The sequence below is a fragment of the Carex rostrata genome, chromosome 12, assembly GCF_964058835.1.
Source record: "Carex rostrata chromosome 12, lpCarRost1.2, whole genome shotgun sequence".
Lineage (NCBI taxonomy): Eukaryota > Viridiplantae > Streptophyta > Magnoliopsida > Poales > Cyperaceae > Carex > Carex rostrata.
In genome coordinates this window covers 1,833,479-1,845,014 of record NC_135929.1, presented here as the reverse complement: position 1 = coordinate 1,845,014, position 11,536 = coordinate 1,833,479, and the positions used below count along the sequence as shown (strand labels likewise).

General features: G+C 36.2%; 1 protein-coding gene across 5 annotated transcripts; it reads left to right on the top strand.

The window, feature by feature from the left end:
• The first annotated feature begins 2,811 nt into the window (after positions 1–2,811).
• LOC144563483 (Insulinase (Peptidase family M16) protein) lies at positions 2,812–11,088 on the top strand. 5 transcript variants are annotated; one of them, XM_078312961.1, is made up of 21 exons: positions 2,812–3,211; positions 3,926–4,167; positions 4,500–4,625; positions 4,719–4,856; positions 5,463–5,600; positions 5,892–6,149; positions 6,538–6,675; positions 6,785–6,854; positions 7,040–7,253; positions 7,615–7,720; positions 7,805–8,038; positions 8,345–8,509; positions 8,719–8,868; positions 8,956–9,047; positions 9,185–9,266; positions 9,360–9,443; positions 9,556–9,672; positions 9,770–9,880; positions 9,955–10,035; positions 10,242–10,439; positions 10,553–11,088. In XM_078312961.1, the coding sequence occupies exons 1-21, from the start codon at positions 3,151–3,153 to the stop codon at positions 10,628–10,630; spliced, it is 2,883 nt and encodes a 960-aa protein (XP_078169087.1). In that variant the 5' UTR covers positions 2,812–3,150; the 3' UTR covers positions 10,631–11,088. The 5 variants fall into 5 exon arrangements, with proteins under 5 accessions (XP_078169087.1, XP_078169086.1, XP_078169088.1 ...); XM_078312960.1 differs by having other exon boundaries at positions 2,813–3,211; positions 3,921–4,167; XM_078312962.1 differs by having other exon boundaries at positions 3,016–3,206; positions 3,921–4,167.
• Positions 11,089–11,536: the final 448 nt, after the last annotated feature.

Sequence of the window (11,536 nt, the reverse complement as noted above, 5' to 3'; positions counted from 1 at the left end):
ATTTTCTTGTGCATCTCTCATAAAATATTTTATTATAAACGATCTAAATTAAAAAAAAGCTTCAAATTAAAATATTGTTAATCGTTGTAAAATAATCTAATTATAATCTATTAAATTTTAAATATTTTTTCTCTTGTGCAACATTTTGCAGAAAATATATGCATTAGGATCAGTCTTTTGTGAAACTAGTTAAGTGTCCGTGCATTGCAACGGAGAGTGAAATATTATTTTGATCACTTTCTTTAAATGTAATTAATTTTAATTAATTTCTTCATTTGCCGTGGAGATTGAAAAATCAATTATACAATTATTTCATCTTTTTAACTTTGCTCACTTTTATGAAATGAATGTAAATGCAATTATTTGAATTTTTGTAGTCAATTATACAAAGATATGTATTTTAAAGATCAGATGAAAATTTGTTTTAAAGATCAGATGGAAATTTGTTTTAACAAAAGTATTGAAAGTACTAAATTTAACAAAAATATATATACCTCAACACTATTTCTTGCTTGATTTCCTCATTGGCGTATGTTTTATACTGTTCAATTAAGAAATCAAAACATAATGCAAAAGTAAATGAAATCGCACTCTAATACCAAACACAGTACCATTAACCAAAATCAAATCGCAGCCATAAATATAAGAAAGAAAACGGGATTAACTTGGTCTTTTGAAGGCAGCACAGTAAATAATTTGTTTTCACCAATGTCGTTTGAACTTTCAATGGTGGGATATCTCTACAATTTTTTACAGAGCAAAAATCGAAGAACCAAATGGCGGGACAATTAATTTTTTTTTTCCAGAGAAATCAGCCTAATAGCCTATATATTTTTATTATAATTTCTATAAATAAAAAATTCTCACAGATGTGTACTCCGTCTTTTGTGTTTTGTCTATCCACACACACATGCACACAGAGTCCGGATCCCCTGAAGTAACTCAAAGCATATGGGACAGTCGGGATCGAAGATCAAAATTTGTGGTACCTTAGATGATATGAATTCCATGCAACATGCACACAAAAGCCGAGAAGAAGACAAATTAGCATGCCACAAGACCCTTAACCCAAAATCTCGAAGAACAGAAGGAAAAAAGAGGAGACGCGGCGCTGTTTAGAGTTTAGGGTGTTCTTCGATGTGTGGTGTCGTCGGGAAGAGAAAAAAAACAGACGCGTCAGAAAGAAAACGCGTGGAGAGAAGAGGAAAACACGCGGGGAAGGGAAGGAAAGCATACATAAATGAAACCATTACTATGTGACTTTTCATGTGGTGTATACTTCTTTAATTAAATTTAGGTTTCTACACGCTTGACTACATGAAATAGGTGTATAAAATCAAAAGTATTCGTTAATGGCTGTGATTGAGTTGTGTTTTTGATGAGAGGCTGAGATTTATACAATCAACGGCTCAGATCTTCTCTGGACAAATAGAGCTTTGGATCCTAATTTTTTCAACGCTCTATTTAGTAGGGAGGATATACATTCTTTTAAGATTGAAGAAAGAAGAATTGGTGTGTTTGGATGGAGCAAGAATAACACTAATCCGAGAATTGCATTATTCTTTTGAGCTATTTGATATTTGGATGGAGCAAGAATAACACTAATCCATTATTTTTTGTTTGTCTTATATGGATTAGCTCACTATTCTACTAATCCAACTAAAAGTTGAGTCAGCTACTATTCTCAAATTTGAAATTAGCTCTGTTCTTGCTCTATTCCTCGTTTCATCCAAACGTACAATAAATTGACAAATGTATATCATTTACGGTTGGATTAAATACCATTAATTATCATTTTTTTTTTCCCATCTACAATTATTAGTATAGTTGTGTTGAATTGGGTATTTATATGGGTATGAAGTTAGAAAATAATTTGGATCTGTCACTGTCACCCATCAGATTTAAATTTGCTTTTAATGGGTTCGGTTTGCTTTTTAGAATTTGTACGCATCGTTTTAATGTTTGTACATGTTTACTTTAATATTCGTATAGATCTAGCGTGAATAAATTTTAAAACAGATTAAATCGAATTAAGTATTTACATGAACCGAACCGAACCGACTTTTTTTTCTTTTAAAATTAAATTGTGTCAAATTCAGATTTTTTTCAACTCATTTACCCTCTGATCGGAAAGGTGAAGGGAGCGACAAACGCGAAATAGAATTAGAATCGCATGTCGCGTTCGTGATCGGAAGCGAAGGAGAAGCTAGAGAAGAGTTCAATTTACGCGACTTTTTGACCCTCAAATCGCGTCAGCAAATCTCCGCCAAAACGTCGGTATTTGGCGAGAATTGATTGTTTGCTCGTGAGAAGACCTGTCTACCCTCTTCGTTCTTCTCTTCCTTCGTCAACTGCACGGTGAAATCGATCTCCTTTCTTCACATTAGGAGGTCCGATGAGGTATTGAATTGTTTTCTCCAAACTTGTATCGTTCTTCAGTAAATTTTTTTTTTCAATTTAACATTTATTTTCTTAGTTTTGTGAAACCCTAACAATGACAATTTCTATAAATTCAACAAATATGATGGATGATTTTTTTCCTCTTGAAAATGAATTCTACTCACTTGTAAATAGTTTCCGATCAGAAAATTTCAAATCAAAATCATTTCTATTCATCTCATTTTCATGAAATGAACTCATTTCTTATGCTCCGTTATTTCCGATCAGAGTGTTATTCTTAAGTCGGCTGAGCTAATTAGCATTCCTACTCGCACATCACATCGCTTCCTCTGACGTGTCTATTATCTCCGTTCAGCCACTTACTTTCCCATCTGGACCCGGTGCTGATTTCGATGCACCGCGGAAGTTCTAGATCATTTCAATAAAAAAATCCCAATTACCAAAAAGAAAAGGGAAAAGGAAAATCTACCCCATCGACCCCGACCCGACCACCCTCTCTGTCTTTTCTGGCGCAGACTCCTCTTTCTCTCTGAGTCTCTGACCCTCCATTTCCTGTCCAACAGATCCGGTGTGGGGGACATACATACGCAGAGATGGATCTGCTACCAGCGGAGGGCCCACCAATGATGAGCACAATCAAGCGAGGCGGTTTCCGATCTCTGAAGCTGGTGAGTGTCGCCATGGATGAGGTCTTGGCACAGGAGCCTGTAGGCGCGGTCTACGGTGTGCTGGACAACGGTCTCACTTACTATGTGCGCTCCAATCCCAAGCCTCGCATGCGCGCCGCTCTGGCACTCGCCGTCAAGGTCGGGTGAGTTTTCTACTCTCGATCAAGCTTAGATTGGCTAGCTCAGAGGTCGAATCTGTTTGGTTCTCATACTGAAACCAATGCTGCTCAGTTCCATCGGTTGATTAGCCTGAGAAGTACAGGAGGGAAGATTATGGGATTACAAGGAACGCATTTTGTCAAGTAAATCAACTTAAGACGGGATTGGTTCACCTGTTCGTTATAATGTCTGTTTGTTGTGTATTTTACTCTGTTATCGACAGTTGTTGATTTGTTTGTTGAACTTTTCAGTCTGAATGGATAGAACCAAGTATAACTCACTTAACAGAGGCATATCCATGATGCTATAATTATTGTTATTTTAATTACTCGTAGTAGACCCAGGATTACAAATTATATCTTTGGTACCATGCAAGTCTGGCTGACTGCAGGTATGGCATGCACTGGACTGTACCGGTCTGGTAGTTTGGTTCAATTTTTACTTGTATTATGGATATAGAATAGTTTGAGGAACAGACCAGGTCTATAAACATCAAGCCATGCCAATATCTATCAAAAAGTTAACAGCTTACACAGGTTCAGCCTATCTGGCGACTGGCGTGAAGCCACCTGTGGTTCTGAATTAGCTTAGCTTGGCACTTATACGAGTCGTCTAGTGCATCGGTTGTTTAGAGACCTAACAAGATATCTGTTTTGCCTTTTATTTTATTGTATCATTATTTTTTATTGGCAGCTCAGTACTAGAAGAAGAGGACGAAAGGGGAGTTGCTCACATAGTGGAACATCTTGCCTTCAGTGCCACAAAGAAGTACACAAACCATGATATTGTGAAGTTTCTAGAAAGTATCGGGGCTGAGTTTGGTGCTTGTCAGAATGCTATGACCTCATCAGAAGAGACTATTTACGAATTGCTCGTGCCTGTCGACAAGCCCGATCTCTTGTCTCAGGCTATTTCTATCTTGGCTGAGTTCAGTTCTGAGGTACGGAATTTTTTTCAATTGTTTATATTATGGTCCTTTTAGTTTATCGGTCTTGTAAAACAGGCAAAATGATGTAAAGTAGTACCAAGGACTCGTGTTCACAGACCATTTTATTTGGTCATATTTGCTTCAGTGAAACTTTGACTTTGAGGTGCTGTGTTATACAGTAGACTGTAGAAACTCTTGAGTGCTGGCAGGTACTTGCTACTGTCTTATTACCAGTGTTAATAGTATTATCTCAGAAAGATAGAGGTTAGTGAATTGAAATCTTATATCCCTGTTTCTAAACACTTGTTCAGTTTCTATAAATTTTTAGTGTTCTTATAATATAGGTTAGGGTCTCAGCTGAGGATTTGGAGAAGGAACGAGGGGCTGTCTTAGAAGAGTACAGAGGGGGGCGCAATGCTGCTGGTAGAATGCAAGATGCTCATTGGATTCTCATGTTTGAAGGCTCCAAGGTTCTCTCTCCTTGTATCTAATTTTCAGTAGCATTTTGACATGTCAAAGACTTCAGATAAGTTACTAATATTTTTTGAGATGCTTTCATTCAGTATGCAGAACGCTTACCAATAGGTTTGGAGAAGGTCATAAGGGCAGTTACACCTGAGACTGTTAAGCAGTTTTATAAAAAGTGGTACCACCTAAGCAACATGGCTGTCGTTGCAGTTGGAGATTTCGATGACCCGCAGGTTTTGGTTTACTTAAATATTTTTTGTTAAAATAATCAAATTTGAAAGGAAACTTTGGGAACACTGCAACTAAGAATTGAGCTATTGAGGGACCTCATGATTTTGTTTCTTTTCCAATTTGAGAGAGAGAGCGATTTTTAAAGTCCAAATGATTTAACTGTTAGATGTGATTTCCATATTAAAATGTGCTTGGAGACCAAATTTTACATTTTTCTGAATTTTTTTACTATTTATTAAGCCACTTTGAAAACTGCTGATCCAACGGCGGCTTCTGGTTTTACTGTTTTGTTAAGCCACCGTTGGATCAGTGGTTTTCAAAGTGGCTTAATAAATAGTAAAAAAATTCAGAAAAATGTAAAATTTGGTCTCCAAGCACATTTTAATATGGAGATCACATCTAACGGTTTGGATCGATCATTTGGACTTAAAAATCGGAAAACGACTTGGTTGTACGGGACCTCAGGAACAATCGATTGTTTATTAGCCTATCTCTCTCTCTCTCTCTCTCTCTATATATATATATATATATATATATCATTATTTTATAGTAAATTTAGTAATAGTTTAAAGCACTAGAAGCTTACTGGTTATGTTGGGTCATTGCAGGTTGTTGTTGATCTGATAAAGACCCATTTTGGTGAAAAATCTCCAGCTAATTGCCCACCACTGCCAATACCGGACTTTCCTGTACCATCGCATGGAGATCCTCGTATCTCTTGTTTTGTTGAATCTGAAGCTGCGGGGGTTAGTTTATTTTTCTTGTAGAAAGTAGACAGGAAACAGAAACTTCCGTATCCTATTCCTTTGGGTTTCTGCCAGTACCAAACCATTTACATAAAAATTTACTTTGCTTAAAGTAGTTTGGTTCTAGACTCTTGTAAACAAGAGGAAAAAGTCTAAATAATACATGGTGGTAAAGACTGTTATTACTTACTAGAGCAGCTGATTTGTGTATTCAGCGTTCAAAATCTGTTAATATTTTATGTTTATTCCAATTCTGTACTGACAGTTAAAATAAAATGAAAAAAAAAACAGTCAGCAGTTATGATAAGTTGCAAGATACCTGTGAGTGACATGAAAACAGTGAAGGACTACAGAGATTCGCTGGCAGAGGCGATGTTTCACTGTGCCTTAAACCAACGTTTTTTCAAAATATCCCGAAGGAACGACCCACCGTTTTTCTCTTGTTCCTCTTCTGCGGATGTACTGGTTCGTCCAGCAAAGGCCTACATCATGACCTCCAGTTGCTGTGAGAAAGGCACTTTGGTAGCTCTGGAGTCAATGCTAACTGAGGTACCTTTTGAGTAAATGAAATTCTCAGCTTGTGTTTGCTTAGAGGAATTGGGTGGGAACAAGTGACAGGAAAGAGCTTGGTGTTCATTTTTAAGGCCCCTTCTTCTAAGCACCAATCCTGATCCTTTTCACAGATTAAAATATCTCATCTGGAGTTACTTCATTCAAGTTTTGTCTTGAAATTAGTTAATTTGGTAATCAGAAGGAGATGACCCAAACCTACAATTTCCTTATTCCTCATAATGGGTGCAAGTTGCTTAAGAACCAACCGAAAAACAGCTGAGAATATTGTCTCCCATGAATGGGGAGTTTCCCTACCAAAATTTTACTTTAGGGCTTTTTCGGTCGAAGTAGTTCTTTATTATTATTTTCTTATTTTTTTGGTTAGCTTGCAAGGGTTCGGCTTCATGGATTTTCTGAGCGGGAAATATCAATAGTACGTGCATTGATGATGTCAGAAATTGAGTCGGCATATCTAGAACGCGACCAGATGCAATCTACAAGCCTGCGAGATGAATACTTACAGGTTTGTCGGGTCATCTTTTTCCTGTCAACACTTCTTTAGTATATTAAATAATTGGGCTGCTATCTGATATTCTGAAGGTTCTAAGAGTTTGAAGTCATGATTTTTGCAGCATTTTTTCCGGAACGAACCTGTTGTCGGTATTGAATATGAAGCCCAATTACAGAAGACTCTCCTTCCTCGTAAGTTAGAAACTACCTGTTTCAAGGGGCATGTTTTTCTTCCTTTATTTCTTATGTTGATCCATAATCTGTAACTTTATTTCAATTTGTTTCTTCAGGAAAAACAAAAAAAAAAATTCTGTATGATTTGTTAAGACATGTCTGTATCTTTAATCTTTTATTACATTTTTCTTTCCTCTTGCCAGACATTTCTCCAGCGGAGGTATCAAAATATGCCATGAATTTTCGAACTACATGCAGCTGTGTAATTAAGGTGGTGGAGCCGAGACGGCATGCAACGCCAGAGGATCTGACCTCAATTGTGTCAAGGGTGAACAAAATGGAGGATCGCAGAACCATAACCCCTTGGAATGAGGAGCATGTGCCTGAAGAAATTGTTGCACAGAGTCCCGAACCTGGGTACTGAACTGTTTCCATTTTGGTACTGTACATGAACTATGTGTTAGTAGATTATTTCTTTGTCAATCAACATGCTCTTTCCCTCTTTCTTTGTTAATAAATGCCCCAGATGTAGCATTAGTTTGTTACCAGCTGGTGCACAGTACTGAATTTGGCTTGACTGGTAGAATATGACAGCACCTGTTGGTAATCATGACCGATATCTATCTTCTATGTATCAAAGCATTGAATATGATATCGATCATTACTTTTTTTTTCTGTCAAATAATAGAATATGACAGCTACTATTGGTAATCATGACCGATATCTATCTTCTATGCATCAAAGCATTAAAAATGATATCAATCATTACTTTTTTCAGTCAAATAATAGAAGAAGGGGAGTACCCAAGCCTAGGAGCAACTGAATTTGTACTGTCCAATGGGATGAGAGTATGCTATAAATGTACCGATTTCCTTGATGATCAGGTTATTATTTTCCTTCATTTATATCTTCTGTTTAATCCTTTAGACGGCTTTTGATGGTGTGGCTCCTAATTTTAATATTTACAGGTGGTTTTTACTGGGTTTGCATATGGCGGTTTATCAGAACTGTCAGAAGATGATTACATTTCATGTTCAATGGGCTCAACCATATCAGGTGAGATTGGTGTATTTGGATATAAGCCATCAGTGCTTATGGATATGCTTGCTGGTAAAAGAGCAGAAGTTGGTACAAAAGTTGGCGCCTACATGCGTACGTTTTGTGGTGATTGTTCTCCTACTGATCTTGAAACTGCTCTACAGGTTTGCCTCTTGAAGTTTGAACTATTTTTTATGTGTGACATTTTCGCAAAGGGGAAAAAATGTTGGTAAACATACAGGAAGAAGTGTTTGAAGAAATCATATATATCTAACTCTAATATAATATGTTGAAATCCCCCCTAGTAGAAAACAAGGAATAAAGAAGAAGGTGTTTTACCAAGGGTTGGGCTAGTAGTCTAGGCTTAAGTGGCACAGAACCCCATACATTTTGCACACTTTTCTGTTTTTTTACTAATAGTTTGCTGAAGCGCACCATTTTGATGAAATTTCTTCCAACATCTGATCCAGCTAGTTTACCAATTATTCACTACAAATGTGGAACCACGGGAAGAAGAGGTTAAGATAGTAATGCAAATGGCGGAAGAAGCAATCCGTGCCCAAGAGAGGGATCCTTATACTGCTTTTGCTAATTGCACGCGTGAAATTAATTATGGCAACTCTTATTTCTTTAGGGTATGTCAAATTCCTCACTACTTCATTATATGGTTACTATTTGATTGATGTGACTTGATTTCTTAATTTAATTGAGACTTGGAATGATTTGAATTCAGGATGGGGTGCCATATGAACCACCTCCTCCTTCGAAGTTAAAATACATAGAAGTTGATAAATTTCTTTTCTTTTTATGCTATAATTTAGTTCTGTTTACAATGATGATGCAGCCAATTAGGATTGGCGACTTGAAGAAAGTGAATCCCATCAAGGCATGTGAATATTTTAGTCGATGTTTCAAGGACCCTTCTACTTTTACTGTGGTGATCGTCGGCAACATTAACCCTTCCATAGCTGTCCCTTTAATTTTGCAATACTTGGTTAGTTTTCATTTAAACTGAGCGATTAGATAGATAAAAAGAACAAAGGAACAGAATTTAATTTGCATAGAGTTTCATGTTGTGTAGGGTGGAATACCAAAGCCTCAAGAGCCTGAAATGCAATTCAATCGTGATGAATTGAAGGGGCTGCCTTTCAAGTTTCCCACCAAAATTGTCAGGTAAGCCTTTTCTATGTTCGAATTTCATTTTATATTTCTTTTCTTGTTTGATATAAACTCTTATTTGTTCCAAAAACATTGGGAGGATAACAATGCAATTTGTTATGTCTATCATTTGAGGGGCTTCATTTGTGCAGGGAAGTTGTCAGAAGCCCTATGGTGGAAGCTCAGTGCTCTGTTCAGTTGGCCTTTCCAGTGACATTGAAGAATGAGTCTATGGTACTTGTTTGATATTTTCTTGTGTGTATGCATCTTTAATTCTGATGATTCTGTCATTTACGTGTTTTTTTCTGTGCTTTCCTGTGACTCAAGATAGAAGAGATTCATTATGTTGGGTTTTTGAGTAAACTTCTAGAGACCAAAATTATGCAAGTCCTTCGCTTCAAACATGGCCAGGTAAATAGTCCTAGCTGTGAAAATCTGATTAAATTTAGTTTTGTTCTCATATTTTGAATATGCTAATTTAATTGAGATTTAATGTCTTTTCCTAATTTGTTAAACTTTCTAGATATATTCTGTGAGTGTCTCTGCCTTTTTGGGTGGCAATAGACCTTCTAGAACTGGGGACGTGCGTGGGGATATAAGTGTCAATTTTTCTTGCGACCCAGACATCTCTACTAAGCTTGTATGTTCAACTTCACACTTAATATATTATGCTGCACTTCTGTCAAATGGATTTGCTTCTAATATTTTTTCCTATCATTTATGAACTTTTTCGATAGGTTGATCTAGCAATAGAGGAGATCTCACATCTCCAAGAAAAAGGACCTTCTGAGCAGGATGTTTTAACTATTCTTGAAATTGAACAACGAGCTCATGAAAATGGATTGCAGGTTTTCTATTAATTCTTTTCCACTCTAAACTATTATACTTTTGGGTATTTATGTTGCCTTGAACTTCTTAATAGGAAAACTATTACTGGTTGGATCGAATTTTAAGGAGTTACCAATCAAGATCTTATGTAGGAGATGTCAGTGCTTCTTTCGAGGTACATCTTCTTTTACCTTATTGCAACTTCCATGGAATTTTTGAAACAAAACCAATTGACTAGAGATATAAAGTAAAGTTGGCAGATTTCAAGTGCATGTTGATATGCGCTAGTACCCCTCTGACCATGAGCATCTAGTTACGAGTATGTCTACAATCGTTGGTTGGCAATATTTTTAATTCTAATTTTCTTTTCCTGATTTTTAGACACAAGACGAAGCACGGAACAAAGTAAGGAGAGAACTGACACCAGAATCGGTGAATTTAGCACTACAAAAGCTACTGCCATCACCATGTAAAAAGCAATACACCGTGGTGATTCTTATGCCTAAATCTTCTAGCTTGAAGTTTTTTAAGTCGCCGCCATTTCTTTGGGGGACCAAAGGCTTCGGCAGAGATGCTACGGTTTGAGTTTTCTTCTAAAATTTCCTTTTTTCTTTGCCTTATTTGTATATTTCTATTTGAATATCCAAAGTTACTAATTGTGGGAACCTATGTTGGAATGTGCTTGTTTTCAGATATTAGCAAGTGCAGCTGGTGCGGTGGTCCTAGCTGTCAGTCTATGGAGATATGGTAGAAGCACTTTGCGGTCTTAACAACAATAACAATGTTACGCTATTTTGGTATGATTAGAATTGACCTAATATCATTTTCAGCCATTGGTGTCTCAAGGCTGGAGAAATTTTGCTTATATTACAGCTTGATTTCTAGGAATAATGGTTCTCATTTTGCCCCCGTGACATATTTGATTTCCACAAGTTAGTACCCAGAAAGAATTTAATAACAATTTGAATTTGGTACCTTGATGTGTTGTTTTAACGAACAGTGCAATTGTTTGCTGAATTTTCATATATGAACTTGCCAAGGATGGTAAAGATAATACATAGTTTGCTAAGAATCAGGCATAGCTTCAATCATATCCTACTGGTTTTGTGTACATGCGTAATGTTCTTAGATATTTTTAGGGTAAACTACACACTATTTTTTGTTGTTTGGATGATCATTCATAGTGTAAAATTCTAAATTCAGATACCATTGAGTTCTATTTAATTTCTTTATTTTGTTGTGCATTTTTTTTTCCCTATGCGGGACACCATAATCATAGTTTTGGTGCCCCTCGTTCCTCTGTGCTGGTGAAGTAGTCCACTTTCTTGTTTTTGTTTTCATGGTAGTTCTCTCTTTTCTTGTAACCTGTGCTTGCTTTTGAGTTTTGACTATCAAAATAAACTTAATACGAAATAAGATTAATAGCATTTTAAAGTATTGATTTGATAATATTAAAGTGAGCTGTAGTAATTTGGTGAATTATCGGTGAATGAATAGTTCAATATGTTCTTATATATTGTGTTGGTAACTGAATTAAAAAAAGAAAATAGAGATTTTAATGTTTTAATTTTATGAGTTGCTTTAATTATACTCTACCTAAAAAATTGACATGTTACAATATTTAAATTAATTTTAAATTACCAAATGAGCAATATGTTGCCAAGTGGCAACCTTTT